The sequence below is a fragment of the Eretmochelys imbricata genome, chromosome 2 (assembly GCF_965152235.1).
Source record: "Eretmochelys imbricata isolate rEreImb1 chromosome 2, rEreImb1.hap1, whole genome shotgun sequence".
Lineage (NCBI taxonomy): Eukaryota > Metazoa > Chordata > Testudines > Cheloniidae > Eretmochelys > Eretmochelys imbricata.
Window position 1 is genome coordinate 60,793,642 of NC_135573.1, and position 26,573 is coordinate 60,820,214.

The 26,573-nt window shown below is 41.6% G+C and overlaps 1 protein-coding gene across 6 annotated transcripts in view; it reads right to left on the reverse strand.

Annotated features, from left to right (window-relative positions):
* The window catches only part of CSPP1 (centrosome and spindle pole associated protein 1), a 182,784-nt gene that overhangs the window by 13,405 nt on the left and 142,806 nt on the right, over positions 1-26,573 (reverse strand). For 5 of the 6 annotated variants that reach the window (XM_077810172.1, XM_077810174.1, XM_077810173.1 and 2 more), the window contains 3 exons: positions 19,702-19,765; positions 3,934-4,043; positions 3,051-3,201 (listed from right to left, as the gene is read on the reverse strand). In XM_077810172.1, coding sequence (XP_077666298.1) covers positions 3,051-3,201; positions 3,934-4,043; positions 19,702-19,765 — 325 coding nt within the window. The remainder of the gene's footprint in view (positions 1-3,050; positions 3,202-3,933; positions 4,044-19,701; positions 19,766-26,573) is intronic. The other variant, XM_077810175.1, reaches the window with a different exon arrangement.

Consider the following 26,573-nt stretch of genomic DNA (forward strand, 5'->3'; position numbering starts at 1 on the left):
TAAGACCAACTTTTCAGGGTCCTTCTCACTAGTTGTTGGCTTGAGAGGCCCTTGTTGTTTGGACTTCTCCTGGACAGCATCTACAACCAGAGATCCTGGCACTGGGTGAGAGCAGAAATACTCAAATCCATTAGAAGGGACTTGGTACCTTCAGTCTGCATACTTGGATGAGGATGCTGGAGTCTGCCATAGATCTTTTGCAGGTTGTAACACTATCAGCCCCCCATTTATACATATGATGAGCCTACCAGGCAAGGAATGGTACAGAATGTCCAGCAGTTTGTGATTTCTCTTGAACCATCTTCCACAGTATGTTGAGAGCCTCAGCCATACATTTAATGAGGTCTTGGAGTGCCTTAAAACTGTAAACTGGAGCAGACATCAAAGAGTTTACTGCTTAATTGAGAAAAGATGAGGAAATTGCAGCCAGGATTAGTTTTTCTCCCTCCACTGCTTAATCTGTGTCACTCTCCATTCCTACCTCTCTAATATCTGAGATTGCAATACTTGACTGGCTAGCAAAGTCTATACTGGGCTCTTGGGAGACGAGGACCTAGCCCTGGAAGTGGGGGGCAGTAGCCGCAGGCTTATGTGAATGAGGTTGCACCCCAGGGCCCCCAATAGGCCCAGGCTGATAGACATATGGGTAATGGAATGCTGGACACAGAGGAAGATACCAAGAGGCCCGTCTACTATGACATCCATGTCTTTTCCTACTGAGAGAGCAGTCCCTAGAGTCCTTCCCAGATTCCCATTGGGATCCCCATGGAGAGGAAGAAGGGTGAGTGGGAGAGAAGTCCCTATTGTGCACCAACAGGGAGGATTAAGGTGAGGCAATCCCTTCAGGTGTATGAGCATGCTAATATCCCCATTGGTAGGAGTTCCTAGCATATTAACTGATAAAAAGGCTTTCTTTTAATGCCAATGGGCAAAATAAAAGTAATTATTTATACCAGAGGTTCACAAACTTCTCCTATTGTGTATCCCCTTCCAGATGTACCAGCAGCCCACATACCCCTGCCCTTCTCACTGCTGATAATTTGTGTGTTATTCTTAACACTACCTGTCATTAGCCATCTGTCCATATTTCACTGTTACATACAGATATAGCTGTAGTGCAACATATACAACCAAAAAAAACCCCCTAATTCTGAGCTCAGCTAGACTGGACAGTTGCTGGGCAACTGAACCCACGCTGTACAGTGATTGGAGGTGAGGGCTCTGTATGTTAAGAGTCTCTAGGTATCTGTTCTCACTGGTACATTTTGAAGTAAATTAACTTCTGTATTTCATATAACTAATTCCCACAGAGTTTTAAAGCTTCGTCTGAATAGCCTATTATGCAAATGCAATCAATAAAATAATTAATAAATAAAAACCACCATTACACAATTTCTCCCCCATATTCCCCAGAGATGTCTCACATACCCCCAGGGGTATGCATATCACAGTTTGGGAATCCCTGATCTATATTATTAACTAACACCAGTTTACTCGTAACTAACAATTCAGTAACAGGACAGTGTTTATTGCTAGGAAAGCAGGTGGACCCTGCAAGGGTTCCATCTTGCTGCCCTAGGGGGAAAGAAGGAGCCAAGGGATGGCTGGACCTCCTCCATCCTTTATGACCTGCGTTGGGGAGGGGGTCACAAAGACAGTGCTGGCCAAAAGAATCTGATCTCGCATGCATAAGTCTCATGGGCACCAAGAGTGCAATCCATGTAGACAATCATTAAAAGACGGACAGGCTGTGCCTAGATTACACTAAATGCTATTGTAAAATCCAACTTCTTAATCTAGTAAAATACTACTAGTTAACACAAATGGATAATAAGAAGGAAGACCCTCATTCAGAGACAAGGGAGTCAAAGTAGCAGAGGAAGAAAAGGTGGAGACTGTGGCTCAAAAAAGGAAGACCAACCAAGTTATATATAATTAATAGCAACTTTGTTCACACAATTCTAAGTGAAACCATGAGGGGTGTGATTGAACAAGAAAAGAAGTTGGGTAGATAGGCAGGGGAGGACTGAATATGGTGAAGATGTATTTGAATTGTATGGAGTAATGAGGGTTTGGGAACAGAGAGCGTTTAGCTGCAAAGAAGACAGAAATGAATAGAAGGCAGAGTAAAAACACAACCGAAGTCAAGCATGCTAGGTTTTTCAACACTGTTGCACTATTGCATGAAAATTACTGTGAGCCAGTGATGACAAGAACAACTCTGGTTGTAAGAGTACCATTTGCTACAAAATCAAGGGAAGATGTTTTAGTTTACAGTTTGTAAAGCATTTTGTGATGCCTTCTGAATAATGCCTTCAAATAAAAAAAATAATACTGGTTTTAAAACTGCTTAGACAGGATGTTGATTAGTTATACTCAAAGATGGGATTTAAGACTATGCCAAAGGGTATTTTCAGCACAACTGAGTAGTGTGTCCCAACATACTGATTGCAGGACAAATCAGTACATGTAATTAAAACCAGACACTTTCAGAACAAAAAGGAAATGCTTCTCCATAAAGTCAGCCTGTGGAATTCTTTGTGACAGCAGCTCAGAGTTCAGTACCACAATTTGAGAATTTTATCACCAACATAATCTGTAGTTACGTGTGCCAAGACTGGAGTAATGAAACATTATGCTTCATAGCATGCGCTGATCTCCACAGTGGGTAAAAAAGAATATAGCTTCCATATTCATCGCTCAACTGGCCAGCTGCATTATGGGTTTTATTGGAGGGTATTACTGCTTTTCACAGACACATCAGATATTAGGTTGTATACCACTATCCTAGATGCAATACAAGTCTTGAGTTGATATATCATATCCTTTCATTTTTCTTATTGTATCCCTGACCTCTCAAAACTTGCAACAAAACTTCAATTCAAACCTTTTTTATCAACTGATTTTCCAGCAAACCAATGATGTAGTGTATTAAATTATGTTAAAATAATCTACTTTGACTGCCTCAGCCAATTTCTTTTTGTTTAGTCTACAAATAGTTTGTCTGTTAATATCTGTTTCTTTATCTTTAACATCGAACAAAGTCATACCTAGGTTAACAGATTTCTTCTGCAACTCATTCAATCTTCGCAATCGTTCTTCATTCCTGGCTTTCAGCTGATCAACATTGAGACTGGAGCTTGAGCACAAAGAGAAGCTGTCAGGCTGTGGCGGTGGAGATTTGCTAAAAGGGACATCATCCTGCAGATTTAGAAAATATGGGAAGATTTCAATATATATGACACTCCTGTCGAAAGGCCACTATGGATACAACCCATTTATACGGTGTATATACACATCATCTACAGCCATTTACTGTGATTCCTATTGAAATAGGAATCACAGTAATTTGTCATCTGATCTACTGTATTCTCTCTGACTGTGGCCAATACCACTTGTTTCAGAGGAAGATGCAAGAAACTCCAAAATAGGAATTGGAAGGAGATTTGTCTAATAGTTAGAAATTAATTTGCCCTGCAAAATGAGGTTTAATATCTCTTCCAAAATTGATGCTAGCTACCTTTTTGAATCTTGCTAAGTTTTTGGTCTCAATGACATCCTGTGGTAATAAGTTCCACATTTTAACTACATAGCATGAAAAAAAAAAAAAAAAAAAGGATTTCCATTAATCAGTTTTCAGTTTGTCACCTTTTGATTTCATTGATTGTTCCTTTGTTCTTGTGTTATAAAAGAGAGAACAGAAGCTCCCAAACTATCTTCTCTATACCAATCATTATTTTACATACTTCTATCATGTCCCCTCTTATTAGTCTCCTTTGTAAAGTAAACTACCCAAATCTTCTCAGTCTTGCTATACAACAGTTTTTCCATACCCCTACTCGTATTAGTCTCTCTTCTCAGAAACCCCTGAGGTTTCTCCATCAAATGCAAAAGAGAGGTGCAGAAGTGGGGAGAGAAACATTTCATACATACAGTAAATTCCATTGCTTTCTTCTTTATTCGTCTCCTCTCCCTTGCAGATGGCGGTGGCTGTGAAGATAAATTAACTTCTTCAAAAGCTGGAAAGGTTTCCCCATTAGTGCCTGGAAAAGGGAAAGTGAACAACTCTCTCAAGAAAATCAAATTACCACAGTGATAAGTCTGATTACATTTAGTTGTTAAACAAGCAGTGCTAATATAGCACACACAACTTGACACAGATACACTAAACAAATAAATACCTTTCATTGGGACATCCCATGGGGAACCACTAAGCTTAGTGATACTGCATAACAATAACAAGTATGTAATGGGTATATGTGATGCTTCTTGGAGTACCCAGTGAGGCTTCTCGCTACCAGCTGCCCTTAGCATAAGGAAGCCTTGTTGTACTTGTCAGAGGTCAGCTCCCCAACTCCACTGACCACAGCAACACAAGCACTCCCCCTCCAGACTTAAGCAGGCCCTCCTCTCTCTCTACAGGTCAGTGATAGGCACACTCCAACCCTCGAGCTCTCCAGGTATCCTCCTGGAGCAATGTGTTGCTTCCAAAGGAACACTACACACCAGCTTACCAGTTTCCCTTCAGATCACCGCTCCATTTAACCCATAACACTTACATTTACATTGAAATCAAGCAAACATTTATTTAACAAAGACTAGATATTAAAATAATAGCAAGTGGAAATACTGGAAACAAATGGTTACACGTAAAATAAAATCATAACATGCCTTCTAGGGCCTAGACTTAATTAACAACATGCTGTCTTGTCTAATGAAGTTTAGCTAAAGTCTTAGCAGTGTTTTCCAGCCAGGTTGGCTGTGACCCTCCTTTTGCAAGACAGAACACACTGGCAGTTCCTTTCCTCAGTGAAGGATTCCAGGTGTACCTGAGTACCCACAAGTTATACCCCAAAAGTCCATTGTCTTTAATCAAATACGATGCCACCTGCTGTGTTTGTTTTTTCCCGCAGATCTTCTCTTATGTGAATTCACAATCTCTTCATTAGCATCAGGCTCAGTAACGTAAAAAGTCTTAAACTGTAAGCCAGGGGTCGGCAACCTTTCAGAAGTGGTGTGCCAAGTCTTCATTTATTCACTCTAATTTAAGGTTTTGCGTGCCAGTAATACATTTTAACATTTTTAGAAGGTCTTTTTCTATAAGTCTTTAATATATAACTAAACTATTGTTGTTTGTAAAGTAAATAAAAAAAGGTTTTTAAAATGATTAAGAAGCTTCATTTAAAATTAAATTAAAACACAGACCCCCCCCGGACGGGTAGCCAGGACCCGGGCAGCGTGAGTGCCACTGAAAATCGGCACACATGCCATAGGTTGCCTACCCCTGCTGTAAGCCATAAAATATACTTTGACTAGCCAGAAAGTTCAGCATCTACTACCCACTGCCCAAACTGAACCTGTTTAAATCACCTTCCGGCGATCTGTCTTAACTCACATACCTGAAGAATGTAGTTTTCAAGATAGACAGATAACTACTTAAATATCATTGATCCATACATCTTGTAATGATTAGAATGACCAATGTGTTACTGGCTGTTAGTAGAGACTTCACATGACATCCTCTGGCTCACTATTATGCAGACATCAGACCCAGGGGATCCCTGTAAACCCCTGTACACCTTACACGCCCTCTGCCAGTTGGCGCTTTTGGTATTTCTGTTTATAAGGGAGATCTATGGGTGACTATGTTCCTTAACAACATTCTGTAATCAGGCTTCTTGATCATACCTGAGTTGTTAACATATTATGTAATCAGGCTAAGTCCCACTTACGTTAATAAGCCCCCAAAAGTATTCTAACTGCATCAGGTTACAAATGTGTATCCTGTGACTACTGTAGATGTACTCTCAAGTGGTGTTTATGTCCTTTGTGTCTTTCTCATGATGATCCTGTCTTCCTTTCAAAACAGTTTTCAATCCCTCCTTTGCTGTGAAACACACAAAGTATGACACTTGTCTCCACTGCCTGTTTCAGCCTCCAGGTTGCGCCTTTCATGCCCAACAACATAAGTTTGGTATCTGGTGTAGCCCTTGCAAGAGCGCTAAGCATAGCTAACAGTATGAATCAAAGGCAGTGAACTAAAATAGGCCTTGTCAGAATTGTAACATCTAGGTATCACCTAACCAACTAAGCACATTCCTGACCTGAAAGGATGGATTAAGAACACACAGACCCCTCATAAAGATAAGGATGAGGATGTTTTGTTCAAACGATAGGGTACAAGGTGGTAACATCATCTGGAATGTAATATGTAACTGGTTTGTAACAATGTATAAAAGGAGAAGTCATAGGACGACACTATGGCAAGGGAGACTTTGTCGCAGGTATACCTGTGTTAGCGTATCTGTAACAGTTGAGCCAGGGCACTAGGGCCGAGCCTGGTCGACAATAAACCTCGCCAAGTGGCTTTACCACTGAACCGAGCCTTCTTTTTTTATGAACATCATCAAGGTCTGCTCAATCAGCACGCCACACTCTGCTGGTGCGGCTAGCACCAGAGCTCCACAAACTGCACAGGAGCACAGACAACATCAGCGGCACTAATGAGATCTGATAGATGCCTCTACCACTGGCTTTGGCCAGACTTCAGGCTTAGTCCCTATTCTAGTGCAATTAGTATCGCAAACATGCTGAGGCTTTCCAGTAACACAAAAGAACACTGCAGCTCCCCAAAAAGCTGCTTTACTATTAAAATGGCAAGATCCATTAATTATGAATCACTCTTCATGAAGATCATTTTCACTGAGCGTATTCTGCTGTAGCACACTTGATTAAAAAAATAAGAACATAAGAATGGCCATACAAGGTCAGACCAAAGGTCCATCCCGCCCAGTATCCTGTCTACCAACAGTGACCAATGCCAGGTGCCCCAGAGGGAGTGAACCTAACGGGTAATGATCTAGTGTTCTCTCTCCTGCCATCCATCTCCACCCTCTCACAAACAGAGGCTAGGGACACCATTCCTTACCCATCCTGGCTAATAGCCATTAATGGATTTAATCTCCATGAATTTATCCAGTTCTCTTTTAAACCCTGTTATAGTCCTAGCCTTCACAACCTCCTCAGGCAAGGAGTTCCACAGGTTGACTGTGCGCTGAGTGAACTACAATGAACTACAATCATAATTAACTCCATGTTTCTCTCTCTTGTGTGAGTTTATGTGGTTTTGCTGCATTTCCTGGGGACATACTAAGGTTTTAAAAACACAACAGAAGTTCTCACAACCTTTTTAGCATTTTGTAACATACTTTGAAACAACATGGAAAGAAGAACTGGAACAAATAAGTTGTCAATGTTTTGCATTATTTTTTGATTTCATAATACTTAGCCAACTGAAGTCTTAAATAAAAGCTACAAGTTCTGTGTAAGCTTGATGTTTGTCTCTTTCACCAACAAAAGTTAATCCAATAGAAGATATTACCTTGTACACCTTATCTCTCTACCTAAAAATATCAGTATTCTTAGTGACTATACATAACAATGCCATTGCTCTTAGTTTCTCAAATATTTCTACAGTATATTGTGATAAAATCACATGCTTAACAGAAGAACCGAGAATAGAAGCATTTACTTTCACCTCTGCAATTTTCCATCATTATACGCTACTTATCACAACCTGTTACTTTAAACATCTTTGGCTCTGAAAGAGGAGGTTACTAACCTACTGGAGGTTCTTTGAGATGTATGGTCCCTATCTGTATTCCACAGTGGGGTTACGCATGCACACCATACACCTGGAGCCAGAGAAATGGAAAGTAGTGTCCTTTGGTCTGTGCATGCGCCCTGGCTAACCTTGTGCCTCCGAGCAAGGTGATAAAGGGTGGGGCAGATCGACTGCCTCTCCAGTTCCTTGTCCACCGTGAATCAGAGAAGATCCGAAGCAGAGGGGAAGGAGGGCAGGTAGTGGAATACAGATAGGGACCACACATCTCAAAGAATCTCCAGTTACAGGTAAGCAACCTCCTTTTCTTCTTTGAGTGATGGTCCCTATTGTATTGCACTATGGGTGATTGACAAGCAGTACCTAAGTAGGACGGTGCGAGGACATGGATGGTAGGGTTGAGCAGAGAACCACTGTCGTGAAGAAGGCATCAGCAGCAGAGTCATGTGTCAGGGCATAATGACTCACAAACATGTGAATAGAAAAGGAGTACTTGTGGCACCTTAGAGACTAACCAATTTATTTGAGCATGAGCTTTCGTGAGCTACAGCTCACTTCATACAGACTAACACGGCTGTTACTCTGAAACATGTGAATAGAACTCCACATGGCCACTATGCAGATGTCCAGGAGGGGTACATCCTGAAGAGAAGCCTTTGGTTGGGGGAGGTTTGAGAGCTGATAGAAGAGTAGAATGTATCCAGATATCCATTTGGAGATTCTCTTGGTGGAGATGGCATACCTTCTGATGCTCTCTGCTATGGCGACAATCAGTCTCAGAGATTTCCTGATTGGTTTTGTTCTGTGCAGGTAAAAGGCCAAGGCTTGTTAAACACCAAGGGAATGGAGTCTTCATTTCGGGAAGAACACAAGTAAGTGAATATATTGGTTAAGATGAAATTCCAAAACTACTTTGGAGATAAATTTGAGGTATAATGCAAAGAAATTATCTTTACAGAATACAGTTTATGGAGAATCTGCCATCATTGCTCCCAGTTCACCAACCCTTCTTGGTGATGTAATAGCTACGAGAAAGGTGACCTTCATGGACAGGAGAGACATGGAGAAAGTAGCTAAAGGCTCAAAGTAGACAGGAAAATCTTTCCAGAATTCATAGTTCAGTAGGTATGTGAAAATTGAGTAACCTCGAGCAGTTGAATGGTATGCACTAATCGCTGCTAAGTGGACTGATAGGGAGTTGATGTAGACCCGAGGTCTTCGAAGATAGGATATAGTCTAAAATGAGAGGAATATCTGTAATCTCTAGTCGGACACCTCTTTGTTGTGTCCAAGATGAGAAGCATTTCCACTTAGGTAGACATTTCCTAGCAGAGTCTTTTCTGCTATTAGAGATGATGTCTCGTGCAGATGAACATGAATGTTCTAGGGTATCACGCCCATCCAAATATCATGCCCTGAGGTGGAGTGGTCATGGATTGGGGTGTTTGATCTTGCCATTGCATTGGGTCAGGAACCCAGGGAATATTGGGAAGATAACTGATGGGCAAAATGACATATGCAGGAGTCTGGGGAACCAGAACTGTCTGGGCCAGAAGGGGGCCTTGCTATACCCTGTCAGATCTTGCGTAGAACTTCTGGCAGGAACAGCATCGGAGAAAGGGCATAGTTGAACTGGTCTGACCAGATAAGAAGCAAAGCACTGCTCTGGCAGCAGTGACCTAGGGCTCCCCTGGAGCAATACGTGGTGCATTTTCTGTTTGTTTGAGTAGTGAATAGATCTCTGGTTGGGGTGTGCAGCACCATGTTGTGAAGTTTCCATTCATGGGTGAGTGCGAGCGTCTGCTGAAGCAGTCTGTGAGCATATTCTGCTTCCCCAGAAGGCAGGCTGCTGATAGGGTGATGTGATTGCTGATACACCTCATCCTCAGGCTTACCACTTCTGAACACAGGGAGGCAGATCTTCCTCTCTCTTGCTTGTTGACGTAGAAGACAGGTGTTTGTTCTCCAACATTGTAAGGACATGGTGAGAGCAGATGAATGGGAAAAAAGACTTGCATGCCCACCATACTAGTTCTTACCTTTGCTTGTTGTATGGTGGTTTTGGGATGTGCACAAATGGGGATTATAACAAAACCACAAAATTCACTCTCACTGGTCATCTGCCTAGATATCACATATTGATTAATATTTGAAACTACGTTACCACAAGTAAAAATCTAGTGTACTGTTCCTGTTAAACATAATCCTTGCTCTTTAGATGGACTTTTAGATTGATTACAAGTTCTTCTTGAGAACATACTCTGTTTTTTGTCTCTAGATGGAGTATCTCTGTATCAGCATTATTAGATTTTAAAAAGCTACCTAATGTGACCACTTCCTCTGAGGTTCCCAGGACATCCTCATAGACTTTACAGTCAAAAGGGACCATCATGATCATCTAGTCTGACCACCTCCGCACTACAGGCCACAAAACATCACCCACCCAGTTTTGTAATAGATTCCTAACCACTGGCTGAGTTATTGAAGTCCTCAAATCATGGTTTTAAGACTTCAACTTACACAGAATTCACCAGTGACACTAGTTTAAACCTGCAAGTGATCCGTACCCCATGGTGCAGAGGAAGGCAAAAAAAACTCCATGGTCTCTGCCAATCTGACTCGGGGAAATTCCTTCCTGACCCCAACTATGGTAATCAGTTAGACCATGAGCATGTGGGCAAGACCCACCAGCCAGACACTGGGGAAACAATTTTCTGTAGTAACTCAGAGCCCTCCCCATCCAGTGTCCCATCACCAGCTACTGGAGATATTTGCTGCTAGCAGTTGCAGATAGGTAACGTGCCATCATACGCAATCTCATCATACCATCCCCTCCATAAACTTACCAAGCTCAGTCTTGAGGCCAGCTAGGTGTTTTGCCCCCATTTCTTCCCTTGGATGGCTGTTCCAGAATTTTCTGGGTTCTCTGTCTTTTATACAGGTACTCTCAATATTTACATTTGGTACAGCACTGAGCATGCTTTCCTCACTTAATTAGTAAATAATAAATAATATCTCCTAGAGTGAGGATAGATTGGGTGCAGGCTACTCATAGAATCAAAGAGATGGAAAAGACTAATTAGATCCTGTGCATGCCCCTGTTCATGTCAAATTATATCATGCTCTCCAATATTTATATATTAACACAATGAGTTTGAATGTTTCCTAATGTGAAATTCAGATTTGACAAAAAACTTGACACCCTTCTTCCCCTTTACCTGGAGCCAAAGGCAGTGATTACCCATAGGTTGGGGGTAGGGGGAAATACAGAATAAACAGGGTTTCTTAGCTTCATAAAACAATCTACAGGCACAAAACTTTTATATGTCCTTTATGTCATAAAGAATAAATGTTGCAAGCCTTTTGACCTTTTGGTGACAGGAAAGAGTAATTTGTGGCACCCTTATGCCCAAGTGGCTGAAAAGTATTCCTGCTGACATCTATACTGGCCAGCACCCAAAGGCCCAAACAGGTCACGGGCTCTGTTATAGTGGGTTCTGTACACAAATTCCAAGAAAACATGGCCCCTGTCCTGAGCACTTACAGTCTAATTTGAAACAAGATGTGATAAATTAACATGACAAATAGAGAGGGAAAATGTAATTTCACTTTTACACATAGATATCAAGGGTTTAAAGAAGCACATACTCAATTGTAACCCTAATGTGCCTCACAAATATTCCTCTATATAGAATCCTCTAAGATATCAAGTGGAGGCATATCATTTTAAAGAACAATGCTGATAGTCATCTGCAGTAATAAGTGATGCATGAAGAGCAGAAACATCTTGTATCTAATCTAGGCAGCTTAAAATAGTGATTGCATGTGCATCATTATTTAACCCTTTTGAGCCAGAAATCAAGAATCCCCAAGTTTTGCATTCATGCAAAATACATTAACACTGATGGAAGGCGCTCTTGACCTGCTGATTTCAAGATTGAGACTTTTTAGTACTACATCCATTCAGAATGGATGACCTGTAGTTCTAAACTGAAGCTGCTGAATGAATTGTTCTGTTTCTTGCATAATGGGTGGAGACCTCTATCTATCTATGATTATAAAGCATTTGCTTAAGAATTGTCATCTTGCCCTCCTCTTGCCAAAGAACTGTGCTACAGAATCTAAGCCAGGGGTCTCAAACTCAATTTACCTTAGGGCCAGTGCCAATAATGTCACTGAAGATGGTGTTCAGAAAAGAAAATGTTTATATTGTATTTTTTATTTCAAATTTCTTAGAAATAATAAAACTGTCATACAATTTTATACAATTCTTCGCCTGCCAGAGAGTTTTTAGTGTTTGTCAGACACCTGGCAACGCTTCAGTTCTGTCAGTTTGTTGATGTTTGGCCTCAATGACTGAGCAGTTGAAACCTTCAGGATTGCAGCAAGGTGTGCATCAGATAGTTGTATTCAGTATTTTGACTTCTTTATATTCATTGTGGAAAAAAGTTTCTCACAAATGTAAGTACTGCCAAAAAAGGACATGATTTTTCTGAAGGTTTTGCAAAGATTTGGGAAAGATGATGGTAGCTGTCTGAAGAACTCTGACATCCTCGGTTTCTCTGAATTTAGTCTTTAAAGATGTGTTGCACTGCATATCAATGATTTCCATTTGTAAACCACATGGTGCTGTTTCCACATCAACAGAAAATGAATTAGCAAACATATCGAAGCTTCCTTTGTGCTTTCTGAAATCTGCAAACTGCTGATCAAATCCTTGCAAAAGCAGGTCAAGCTTAGTAGTGTATTCAGAACCATGGAACTGTATTTCAGAGTCGAGCTCTTCCACAAGTGACTTGCATGCTGGGAAATGAGTGACATTCCCCTGAGAAATCTGATTTTTCCACAAATTTAGTTTAGTTGTGAATGCTATCACATTATCATACACGGCTGTCACCCGCTTGCCTGGACCTCACAGCTTCAGGTTTAGGATATTCAGATCTTGTGTTATGTCAACAAGGAAAGCAAGATCTGTCATCCATTTGTGATCTTCAAATTGTGATACAGGCATTTTAGTTTCTTCCATGAATGTTTTCACCTCTGTTTTCAATTCGAAGATTCTCTTTAAAGTAGAACCCCCGTTTATCTAGTGCACCTCAGTGAACTATGTACCAAAGACATAAGGAAGGGTAGGAGAGACGTCTTGGAGGCCAAATTTAGGCTGCTAGGAAAGAGACTGAAATCCAGGACATCTATGGTGGCATTCTCAGAAATGCTTCCAGTTCTACATAGGCAGGCAGAGCTTCAGAGCCTCAATGCGTGAACGAGACGATGATGTAGAGAGGAGAGATTTAGATTTATTAGGAACTGGGGAAACTTTTGGGATGCGGGAGCCTATACAGGAAGGATGGGCTCCACCTAAAAGAAAGTGGATCCAAAGTGCTAGCATTTAACATTAAAAAGGTTGCAGAGCAGTTTTTAACTAAGAGATGGGGGAAAGCCAATTGCTGCTGAGGCGCACGTGGATCGGACAGAGACTTCTCTTAGAGGAGAGTGTATTGATAGAGATTCTCTAGGTTTTAGTCAGGAAGAGAGGATGGAAGAGGATGAAGTATGGGTCAGACCAGACAAGAAACATTCACATAAAGAATCTGACACATCAGAAAAGGGCAGACAAGCAGTGACAAGTTTTTAAAGTGCTTATACACAAATGCTAGAAGTCTAAATAATAAGATGGGTGAACTAGAGTGCCTTGTGTTAAAGGAGGATATTGATATAATAGGCATCACAGAAACCTGGTGGAGTGAGGACAATCCATGGGACACAATCATTCTGGAGTACAAAATATATCAGAAGGACAGAACAGGTTGTGCCGGCGGGGGGGGTCGCACTATATGTGAAAGAAAGTGTAGAATCAAATGAAATAAAAATCTTAAATGAATCCACATGTTCCATAGAATCTCTATGGATAGTAATTCCATGCTCTAATAAGAATATAACAGTAGGGATCTATTATCGACCACCTGACCAGGACAGTGCTTAGATGAAATTCTAAGGGAGATTAGAGAGGTTATCAAAATAAAAAACTCAGTAATAGTGGGGGATTTTAATTATCCCAATATTGACTGGATACATGTCACCTCAGGATGAAATGTAGAGACAAAATTTCTTGATACATTAAATGACTGCTTCTTAGAGCAGATGGTACAGGAACCCAAGGGGAGAGGCAACTCTCCATCTAGTCTTCAGTGGAGCACAGGATCTGGTCCAAGAGGTAACTATAACAGGACCGCTTGGAAATAGTGACCATAATATAACAACATTTAACATTCCTGTGGTGGGAAGAACACCTCAACAGCCCAACACTGTGGCATTTAATTTCAGAAAGGGGAACTATGCAAAAATGAGGTGGTTAGCTAAACAGAAATTAAAAGGTACAGTGACTAGAGTGAAATCCCTGCAAGCTGCATGGACACTTTTCAAAGACACCATAATAGAGGCTCAACTTAAATGCATACCCCAAATTAAAAAACACAGAAAAAGAACTAAAAAAGAGCCACCATGGCTTAACAACCATGTCAAAGAAGTTTTAAAAAGCGGAAATCAAATCCTAGTGAAGTAAATAGAAAGGAGCATAAACACTGCCAAATTAAATGTAAAAATGTAATAAGAAAAGCCAAAAAGGAGTATGAAGAACAGCTAGCCAAAAACTCAAAAGGTAATAACAAAATGTTTTTTAAGTACATCAGAAGCAGGAAGCCTGCTAAACAACCAGTGGGGCCCCTGGACGATCAAGATACTACAGGAGCGCTTGAAGACGATAAAGTCATCGCAGAGAAACTAAATGAATTCGTTGCTTCAGTCTTCATGGCTGAGGATGTTAGGGAAATGTCCAGACCTGAGCCATCTTTTGTAGGTGACAAATCTGAGGAATTGTCACAGACTGAAGTGTCACTAGAGGAGGTTTTGGAATTAATTGAGAAACTTACCAGTAACAAGTCACCAGGACCAGATGGCATTCAGCCAAGAGTAGAACTCAAATGTGAAATTGCAGAACTATTAACTATGGTTTGTAACCTGTCCTTTAAATCAGCTACTGTATCCAATGACTGGAAGATAGCTAATGTAATGTCAGTATTTAAGAAGGGCTCAAGAGGTGATCCTGGCAATTACAGACCGGTAAGTCTAACGTCAATACCGGGCAAATTAGTTGAAACAATACTAAAGAATAAAATTGTCAGACACATAGAAGAACATAAATTGTTGCACAAAAGTCAACATGGCTTCTGTAAAGGGAGATCATGTCTCACTAATTTAGAGTTCTTTGAGGGGGTCAACAAACATGTGGACAAGGGGGATCCAGTGGACATAGTGTACTTAGATTTCCAGAAAGCCTTTGACAAGGTCCCTCACCAAAGGTGCTTATGTAAATTAAGTTGTCATGGGTTAAGAGGGAAGATCCTTTCATGGATTGAGAATTGGTTAAAAGACAGGGAACAAAGGGTAGGAATAAATGGTAAATTTTCAGAATGGAGAGGGGTCACTAGTGGTGTTCCCCAAGGGTCAGTCCTAGGAGCAATCCTATTCAATTTATTCATAAATGATCGGGAGAAAGGGGTAAACAGTGAGGTGGCAAAGTTTGCAGATGATACTAAACTGCTCAAGATAGTTAAGACCAAAGCAGACTGTGAAGAACTTCAAAAAAATCTCACAAAACTAAGTGATTGGGCAACAAAATGGCAAATGAAATTTAATGTGGATAAATGTAAAGTAATGCACACTGGAAAAAATAACCCCAACTATACATACAATATAATGGGGGCTAATTTAGCTACAATTAATCAAGAGAAAGATCTTGGAGTCATCATGGATAGTTCTCTGAAGATGTCCACGCAGTGTGTAGCGGTAGTCAAAAAAGCAAATGGGATGTTAGGAATCATTAAAAAAGGGATAGAGAATAAGATGGAGAATATCTTATTGCCCTTATATAAATCCATGGTACGCCCACATCTTGAATACTGCATACAGATGTGGTCTCCTCATCTCAAAAAAGATATACTGGCATTAGAAAAGGTTCAGAAAAGGACAACTAAAATGATTAGGGGTTTGGAACAGGTCCCATATGAGGAGAGATTAAAGAAGCTAGGACTTTTCAGCTTGGAAAAGAGGAGACTAAGGGGGGATATGATAGAGGTATATAAAATCATGAGTGGAGTGGAGAAAGTAAATAAGGAAAAGTTATTTACTTGTTCCCATAATACAAGAACTAGGGGCCACCAAATGAAATTAATGGGTAGCAGGTTTAAAACAAATAAAAGGAAGTTCTTCTTCACTCAGTGCACAGTCAACCTGTGGAACTCCTTGCCTGAGGAGATTGTGAAGGCTAGGACTATAACAGGATTTAAAAGAGAACTGGATAAATTCATGGAGGTTAAGTCCATTAATAGCTATTAGCCAGGATGGGTAAGGAATGGTGTCCCTAGCCTCTCTTTGTCAGATGGTGGAGATGGATGGCAGGAGAGAGATCACTAGATGATTACATATTAGGTTCACGCCCTCTGGGGCACCTGGCATTGGTCACTGTTGGTAGACAGGCTACTGGGCTGGATGGACCCGTGGTCTGACCCAGTATGGCCTTTCTTATGTTCTTAAGTCACCATATTTAGATTCAATGTCCTCCAAGAAAGCACGAAACTGTCTGCCCCTTGAACGAATGTAATTCACACATTTCACAACAACTGACATGACTGTCAGATTTCAAAGATTTACTGCACAGTGCTTGTTGGTGACTGATGCAGTGTAACGCTATTGGTTGCTCAGCGTTTTGCTCGGCCATCTTTCTTTGTACTAGTGCTACCAATCCGTTTTTCTGACCAATCATTGTTGGGGCCCTGTCAGTGGTTAAGCCTGCTAATATATGCCATGGCAGACTGCGTTGTTCCAGTGCTTCTGTGGGGCAGTGAAAAATTTCACTGGCCATTGTTGACAAGCTGAGCAGTTCTTCAGTTACTGCAAAGTTTTCACCAACGCCTCTCATAAATATGGCAAGCTGCGTACTGTCAACCAAATCGGTACTCTCATCAATTGCGACTGAATATGCACGGAAAGCTGTGCTTTTCTCGATGAGCTGCCCATCAATATCTTTAGAGAGCTCAAGACTATGCTCTGCTACTGTATTTGGAGATAGGCTGTTATTGCTGAAAACATCTCTTTTATCAGGATATACGATGTCACTGACTTTAATAAAGCATTGTTTAATAAATTCACCATCAGTAAATGGCTTCCCACATTTGGCAATCATTTCACTCATGACATAACTTGCCAAAACTGCTGACTCTGACTCTTTTCTCGCTTTCTGAAAAAGCTGCTGCTTCGCTAATTCTTTTTTCAATTGTAAGACCATCTTCTCTCTCTCCTTCCTGATATTTATCATATTGCTGTGCACGTTTCGTTGTGTAATGCCGTTTGATATTGTAGTCTTTTAAAACAGCAACTTTGTCTTTGCAGATCAAGCATGAGGCAGTCTGTTTGTACTCAGTGACAAAATAATCAACAGTCCACTTATCTTGGAATTGGCGGTGTTCGTCATCAATTTAAATCTTCAGGATTCCAGCAAGGTGTGCATCAGATAGTTGTGTTCAGTATTGTGACTTGTTACATTGTAGAAAAAAGTGACGATGCCTCCATGGCTGACTCTGCCCGGCGACTAGTGATGGTATCTCTGTCCCTCTCCCACAGCCAATGGGAGCTGCAGGGGGCAGCGCCTGCAGCAGACAGAGCCAGTAGCGTGGCTGCATAGATCTTGGCTCCGCCAGCAACAGCAGGGATTGAACCGCATGCAGGGAGTGAGCTGCCCAAGTTCCCCAGGCCACAGATCTCAAAAGTTTTATGAATGACATGTTGCTGAGTGCAACCCCTGAGAGGGTCCGAACAGCAGCAGGATGGAGCAACGTTGTGGGGAGGGGCATGTGAATCTCTCCTGCCCATTCCCCTCCCCACCTCGGCTGGCAGCCACGAGGGCCGGATGAAAGAACTTTCTAAAAAGTTTCTGCAGGCCGCAGTGGGGAGGTCTGTGGGCCACATAAACATACACATGTATACATATTTTAATCATCCTAGTTTTGAAGATCTATCTTACAAATATAAATCAAGCACAAGCCAACGGAGATGCATGAAAGAATAGCTCAGAACAGCCTCATTCACCTCAAGAGGTTCCTATGGTCTGGTCTACCAAAAAAATTAGGTCACTATAACTATGTTGCTCAGGAGTGTGAAAAATCCACCCCACTGAGTGATGCAGTAAACCAACCTAACCTCCAGTAGATAGCGCTAACTTGACAGGGAGGCAGATTACTTTCAAGTGTCCCTCCTAACAGCATAGGTATCATCCTTAAGCACTACAGCAGTGCACATCTGCAGTGGCTGATTTTTTTTTACTATGAAATCTAACAAAAGAATATTTATCTATCAATATTATGTATTTCACCAGGGCCATCCCTAGCTATTTTGGTGCTCTAGGGGCCCCAGGCCTCCACGGGGGGGAATGAGGGTGCTGGCCCCAGGCCTCCACGGGCGGGAGCCGGGGGTGGGGGGCAGAGTGGGCTGGCCCCAGGCCTCCGGGGCAGGCCATGTGGGGCTGGCCCCAGGCCTCCGCAGGGGCAGAGAGGGGGCTGGCCACTTCCTGCGGGAAGTGGAATGACCCGGTTCCAGCCTGATCTGCTCCCCTGGCTCCCAGCCGCGCCGCTGGCGAGTGCTGGGTGGCGGTTCCCCCCTGCCCCCAAGCCTGGGAGCCAGGGGAGCGGAGCAGGCTGGGGCCGGGTCATTCCACTTCCCGCAGGAAGTGGCCATCCCCCCTTTTCCCCCCCGTCCCCCATGGAGGCCTGGGGCCAGCCCCCCTCGCTTCCGCCTGCCGAGGCCTAGGGCCCCAGGCTGCTCTGCTCCCCGGCTCCCAGGCTTGGGGGGAGGGGGGGAACCACCCCCAGCACTAGCCGGCAGCGCGGCTGGGAGCCAGGGGGGAGGAGCAGGCTGGGGCCAGGTCACTCCACTTACCATGAGGTGAGTGCAGGGTCGGGCCTGGCTGCAATCTTCAGGGGAGTGGGGCCAGGGGAGGGGAGTGGGGCCTGGGGAAGAGCCAGAGCAGGAGCTAGAGCAGCACGCAGCTGTGCAGGGCACCAGGAAATTTGGTGCCCCAAATTTCCTGGTGCCCTACGCAGCTGCGTGCTTTGCATATGGGTAAGGATGGCCCTGTATTTCACTGCTGATCATTTAACCAGAAACATCCAGATAATGTGCTTATCCCACAATCTCAAATTGCCTCCCATCCCTCCGCAGGTGCCAAAAGTCCCATTGTCCACTACCAACTTATCAAAACATCTAAGTTCTCCTGAACAATTTCAATACAAATATCTGGTGTACTGAAAGTTTAAAATGTGGGAAGAGCATAAAATAAATGGAATTTGATAACAAAATTAGCAGTGATATTTAACTCATTTTAAAACTTTAATTCTTAATAAAAATGAAGCTTATGGAGAATTCTCATTCAGTGGCATCACAATGCTGGAGAATCTGGAGACAATGTAATGGAATTTAGGTCCAGCTAGAGATGTGGCTTGTATAAAGGACAATGCTAACATTCAGTCAGGGGAATCAATTTAGACTGAATGCCTTGTTAACCTTAATTAGTACAGTAATACATATAACAGAGAATGGATTCAGGCTATGCTGTTTCCATTTCATTTCCATTTCCAACTTCAACTACCAAAGTACTGTTTGATTGAAGGACAAGTAAGAATTCTTACACTATGTCTAAAATAAAACTGCAAGCTATTACAACGCATTAAGGTCTGACAATGATTACAATAACAATAGCACTATGTAGTACAGCATTGATGAAAAGCAAAGCACAGAAAGGAGGACAAAAAGAAGTAAGCAATTACATTAACATCCGCTTTTTAAGTTAGAGAGGACTTTCCCAACACACATAATTAGGGCTGACAATTACTAATTCCACTGGAAAAGTCTACTGGTTTGAGACTTTTAAAATAGCAGCATAATCATTTTGTTTGAGAACAATACCACCATATCAAATGTCATGTTGAACATAAACATAAATACTGCTAAATATAGAGGCATAAACTCACCAATGAAAGCACTCTCAGACTCCAATAGTGAATTTTTCAAGAATTCACTGGATTCATTTCTGAACTAAAAAAGTAAAACAGAAGACACTCAGTTCAGCTGTACTAGTGTCTGGGTGGGTTTTTTTTTTTTTTTTTTTTTGCGCTTTTTGCTTGCTGGTTTGTTTATTAGTATTCTAGTGGTTCTGAAAAGTGCCAGATTGACAGAAATTAGAGAAACAAGATGAGTGAAGTATCTTTTATTTATTTATCTTTTATTGGACCAACTTTTGTTGGTAAGAGATACAAGCTTTTGAGCTACACAGAGCGGCTAACGGGAGTTTTGTGACAGATTTCTCCAGGTGAAGGAGGAGAAATTACGTGGCCCTTGGGGTAAGTTTGTTGTCTGTTGTGTGGGTGTTTGTTTGTTGTGGTGTGCTTGCTGCTGGACTGAAATATACCATGTGGTCTGTTCGTTTGGGGACGGTGTGCTGACCTTGTGGGTGCTGAGCCTAGCGGCCCGCTAGACAAGGCTGAGAGCATCTTAATGATGCTTTGATCTCTAAGCCCTTTAGCACCCATCAGCCCTTAACCAGGGGGCGGGGCTACTCAGGAAGACCAGGACTTTAAAAAGCCTGCTCCTAAGCGACCAAAGGAGCTAACAAACAGGAGTGGCTAACAGGTGTTTTGCAAAGGAGTTGAGAGCAGGACTGGGAGAGTGGGGGGCTAGATACATGTAACATTCCTTAAACTTCTTTAAACTTAAGCCACACAAAAAAACTGATAAAAACAAAACCTCAACAAAGGAACTAACTTCAGGAGTAAAAAGATAATGTAGGCAGAAGTCCAGCAACAGAAGGGGGGCTACCCAGTTTATTACACCCAATGCAGCATGTATGATTACCTGCCCTATGGGCAGGTGGTGTATGTGTGCATTTGGTGCAAGGAGCTCCTGGTCCTCAGAGACTGTGTATGGACTGTGGTGGCCAGGGTGTCTGAGCTGAAGGAGCTAAGGGAGACAGAGAGGTACATAGATGAGACTTTCCGAGACACAGTAGAATGGTCCCGCCTCTGTGCTGTTGAGGAGGATGAAAACCTCAGGGAAGGAGAACATCAAACTGGAGCAAAGGGAAACGATCCCATAATTGGGACCCTCCTTCCAGATGATGTTGTGATACCCTCTTGCACTGAGGATACCTCTCCGGGGGACATATTAGGAAAAAAGAGGTATTGGTAAAGGGCAATTCAATCATTAGAAACATAGATAGCTGGGTTTGCGATGACCAGGAGAACTGCATGGTGACTTGCCTGCCTGGTGCGAAGGTTGTGGATCTCTCGAGACATCTCGACAGACTTGTGTGTAGTGCTGGAGAGGGGCCGGTGGTCATGGTACTTGTAGGTACCAATGCCATACAGAGGGATAGGAGAGAGGTCCTGGAGACCAAATTTAGGCTGCTAGGTAAGAGATTGAAGTCCAGGATCGCCACGATAGCATTCTCTGAAATGCTTCCAGTTCCATGTGCAGGGCCAGTTAGACAGGCAGAACTGCAGATTCTCAATGTGTGGATGAGGCAATGGTGTAGGGAGGAGGGGTTTAGTTTTATTAGGAACTGGAGAAACTTTTGGGTAGGGGAGCCTATACAGGAAGGATGGGCTCCATCTAAACCAAAATGGAACCAGATTGCTGGTGCTTAAAATTAAAAAGGTTGTAAAGCAGATTTTAAACTAAGGGCTGGGGGAAAGCTGACAGGTACAGAGGAGCATGTGGTTTGGACATCCCTTAGGGGAGGATCTATTAATGGAGATTCCCTATATCCTAAGAAAGAGAAGAGGATGAAAGATGATAAAATACAGGTAGGATCTGATGAGAAACTGTCAAATGAAAAAAAGTCTCATTCAATGATATCATGTAACGGGAGACAGCTAAAAAGTGACATGCTTTTAAAGTGCTTCTATACCAATGCTAGAAGTCTAAATAATAAGATGGGTGAACTAGAGGGCCTCATATTAAATGAGGATATTGATATCATAGGCATCACAGAAGCTTGGTGGAATGAGGATAATCAATGGGACACAGTAATACCAGGGTACAAAATATATGGGAAGGACAAAACAGGTCATGTTGGTTGGGGAGTGGCACTATATGTGAAAAGAAAGCATAGAATCAAATGAAGTAAAAATCTTAAATGAACCAAACAGTACCATAGAATAGTAATTCCATACTCGAATAATAATGTAGCAGTAGGGATATATTACCGGCCACCTGACCAGGATGGTGATAGTGACTGTGAAATGCTCAGGGAGATTAGACAGGCTATTAAAATAAAAAAACCAATAATAATGGGGGATTTCAACTATCCCCATACTGAGTGGGTACATATCACCTCAGGATGGGATGGAGATATGAAGTTTGTTGACACCTTAAATAACTGCTTCTTGAAGCAGCTAGTCCTTGAACCCACAAGAGGAGAGGCAATTCTTGATTTAGTCCTAAATGGAGCACAGGATCAAGTCCAAGTGGTGAATATAGCTGGACCGCTTGGTAATAGTGACCACAGTATAATTAAATTTAAAATCCCTGTGACGGGAAAAACACCACAGCGGCCCAACACTGTAGCATTTAATTTCAGAGAGGGGAACTACACAAAAATGAGGAAGTTAGTTAAACAGAAATTAAAAGGTACAGCACCAAAAGTAAAATCCTTGCAAACTGCATGGAAACTTTTAAAAGACGCCATAATAGAGGCTCAACTTAAATATATATCCCAAATTAAAAAACATAGTAAGAGAACCAAAAAAGAGCCACTGTGGCGAAACAATAAAGTAAAAGAAGTAGTGAGAGGAAAAAAGGCATCCTTTAAAATGTAAAAGTTAAATCCTAATGAGGAAAACAGAAAGGAGCATGAACTCTGGCAAATGAAGTGTAAAAATATAATTAGGAAGGCCAAAAAAAGATTTTGAAGAACAGCTAGCCAAAGACTCAAAAAGTAATAGCAAAATTTTGCTTAAGTACATCAGAAACAGAAAGCCTGCTAAACAACCAGAGGGGCCACTGGACGATCAAGATGCTAAAGGAGCACTCAAGGAAGATAAGGCCATTGCAGAGAAACTAAAGGAATTCTTTGCATCAGTCTTCATGGTTGAGAATGTGAGGGAGATTCCAAAACCTGAGCCATTCTTTTTAGATGACAAATCTGAGGAACTGTCCCAGATTGAAGTGTCATTAGAAGAGGTTCTGGAACAACTTGATAAACTAAACAGTAATAAGTCACCAGGACCAGATGGTATTCACCAACAGTTCTGAAGGAACTCAAATGTGAAATTGCAGGACTACTAACTGTCATCTGTAACCTATCATTTAAATCAGCTTCTGTACCAAATGACTGGAGGATAGCTAACGTGACGCCAGTCTTTAAAAGGAGCTCCAGAGGTGATCCTGGCAATTACAGGCCAGTAAGCCTGATTTCAGTACCAGACAAACTGGTTGAAACTATAGTAAAGAACAAAATTTTCAGACACATAGATGAACATAATTTGTTGGAGACTAGTCAACATGGTTTTTATAAAGGGAAATCATGCCTCACCAATCTTCTAGAATTTTTTGAGGAGGTCAACAAGCATAAGGACAAGGGGATCCAGTGGATATAGTGTACTTAGATTTTCAGAAAGCCTTCAACAAGGTCCCTCACCAAAGGCTCTTAAGCAAAATCAGCAGTCATGGGATAAGAGGGAAGATCCTCTCATGGATTAGTAACTAGTTAAAAGATAGAAAACGAAGGGTAGGAATAAATGGTCAGTTTTCAGAAGGGAGAGAGGTAAATAGTGGTGTCGCCCAGGGTTCTGTACTGGGACCAGTACTATTCAACATATTCATAAATGCTCTGGAAAAAGAGGTAACAATGAGGTGGAAAAATCTGCAAATGATACAAAACTACTCAAGGTAGTTAAGTCCCAGGCAGACTGGAAAGAGCTACAAAAGGATCTCTCAAAACAGGGTGACTGGGCAACAAAATGGCAGATGAAATTCAATGTTGATAAATGCAAAGTAATGTACACTGGAAAACATAATCCCAACTATACATATAAAATGATAGCGTCTAAATTAGCTGTTACCACTCAAGAAAGAGATCTTGGAATCAATGTGAATAGTTCTCTGAAAACTCAATGTTCCACTCAATTTGCAGCAGCAGTCAAAAAAGGGAACAGAATGTTGGGAATCATTAAGAAAGGAATAGATAATAAGACAGAAAATATCATATTGCCTCTATATAAATCCATGGAACGCCTACATCTTGAATACTGTGTGCAGACATGGTCGCCCCATTTCAAAAAAGATATATTGGTATTGGAAAAGGTTCAGAAAAGGGCAACAAAAATTATTAGGGGTATTGAACAGCTGCCATACGAGGAGAGATTAATAGGACTGGGACTTTTCAGCTTGGAAAAAAGATGACTAAGTGGGGATATGATAGAGTTCTATAAAATCATGACTAGTGTGGAGAAAGTAAATAAGGAAGTATTATTTACTCCTTCTCATAACACAGGAACTAGGGGTCACCAAATGAAACTAATAGGCAGCAGGTTTAAAACAAACAAAAGGAAGTATTTTTTCACATAACATTCAGTCAATCTGTGGAATTCCTTGCCACAGGATGTTGTGAAGGCCAAGGCTATAAAAGGGTTGAAAAAAGAACTATATAAATTCATGGAGGATAGGTCCATCAATGGCTATTAGCCAGGATTGGGAGGGATGGTGTCCCTAGCCCCTCTGTTTGCCAGAAGCTGGGAATGGGCGACAGGGGATGGATCACTTGATGATTACCTGTTCTGTGCATTCCCTCTGCGGCACCTGGCATGGGCCACTGTTGGAAGACAGGATACTGGGCTAGATGGACCTTTGGTCTGCCCCAGTATGGCTGTTCTTTTATTCTTATAGTTCTTTTTCTGGTCTGGGAAAGGTACTGAGTGTCACAGCTAAACAGAAGACTGAACAAACAGCTTGGTTCTCAAACTTTTATATTGGTGACCCCTTTCACACAGCAAGCCTTTGAGTGCAACCCCCCCTTATCAATTAAAAACACATTTTTTATATTAAACACTATTATAAATGGTGGAGGCAAAGCGGGGCTTGAGGGTGGAGGTTGAGAGCTCACAACCCCAGTAATAACCTCGAGATCCCCAAGGGGTCATGACCCCCAGTTTGAGAATCCTTATATAGTTAACACATATTCTAAGGGAGCACTCAAGGTGAAGTGGCTCCTTAACATAGCTTTAGTCATAGGACAAAAAGGGGGGTTCATGAGTTACAGATTGTTGTAATAAGCAATAAATCCAGTGTTTTTATTAAGGACAGGTCTACGCTTAAAACACTACATCGGTGCAGCTGTGCCATTATAGCGCTTAAGTGAAGACGTTCCTACACCGATGGGAGAGCTTCTCCTGTTGGCATAGTTAATGCACCTCCCTGAGAGGCAGTAGCTATGTTGACAGCAGAAGCTATCTACAACAGGGTTTAGGTCGATTTATCACCCCCCTGAGCGAAGTAATTATACCGATATAAGCATGTAGTGTAGACCTGGTCTAAAACCAAGATTTGTAGCATCTAGCAAAGTTATGAAATTAAGCTCCCAGGCTCGTCTTTTGAAAGCGTTGTCCAGGTTTGTTTTGAGGATGAGGACTCACTAGTCAGATATAAAGTGATCGCTTTGTGAAAAGTGTTCACCCACAGGTGTTTTTTGTCTTTTGTCATTTTCCTGTGCGAGTTCATTCAAGAGAGCAGTGATTTCCTGGTTTCACCTTGTAGTTGTTACTGCACTGGAAACCTGCACAACGCTTTCAAAAGATAAGCCTGGGAGCTTAAATTCTTAACTTTGTTAGACACTACAAATCATTGTCTTAATAAAGACACCGGATTTACAGCTTATCACAACAATCTGTACCCTACTAACACCCCTTTTTGTCCTGTGAGTACAAGATTGTTAATGGGCCACTTCACCTTGAATTGCCCCTTAGAATATATGCTAACTACTTATGCTAAACTATCTATTTGATCTTGTATTTAGCTGTGATACTCTCTCAGTACCTTTTCCAGATGTGAAGAAGAGCTCTGTGTAGCTTGAAAGCTTGTCTCTCTCACCAACAAAAGTTGGTCCATTAAAAGATATTACCTCACTCACCTTGTCTCTCTAACATCCTCGGACTAACATGGCTAGAACAACACTGCACAGTACTGGAAATTTACAGTCTTCTTTATACCTACAAAACAGTGCAGTGCTCTCAAATGTGCTTCAGTCCTGTTCTATTAGCAAAAATACAAAGATTAAAGATATTTGAGACTTTCCCTAACAAGTCATATTTGGGCCGCTTTCCACAACAATCCTCTCTACTAAAACTGTCTACATGGGTGTCAATTGTGACTGTGCTTTGTGTAACCTGGACCCATGTTCATTAGGAACTAAACCCAGACTGGCAATTTACTTCACATAAGATACTGAATATCCTCATGACTTTTGGACTGTATTCAAAGTAGTGATCTAAACAGGAAAGATTCAAAAACCTTTACTAATCCCCTGTGACATCAAGTGCTTGATATTACAGATTTAAAAAAATGTACTTCTATGCAACTGTAACATAGCTTAGTATTTGTTATTATGCTATCCTTACTACATTATTACAAGTTCAACCTTTAAAGTAACAACATGGCTGCAACAATTTATTACAGAATTGGTTTTGTAAAGGGATTCCTCTGTGTTGAGAATCAATATAACGTCTATCAATTTTGAGTTCATCAAAGAGGAAAGAGACAATGGGAAACTGAAAATTTAGTGCAAATCAACCCTCCAAAGGAGAATTCCAAGTAGCTATTTACAACCAAAGTTCACTAACATTATGCTGAA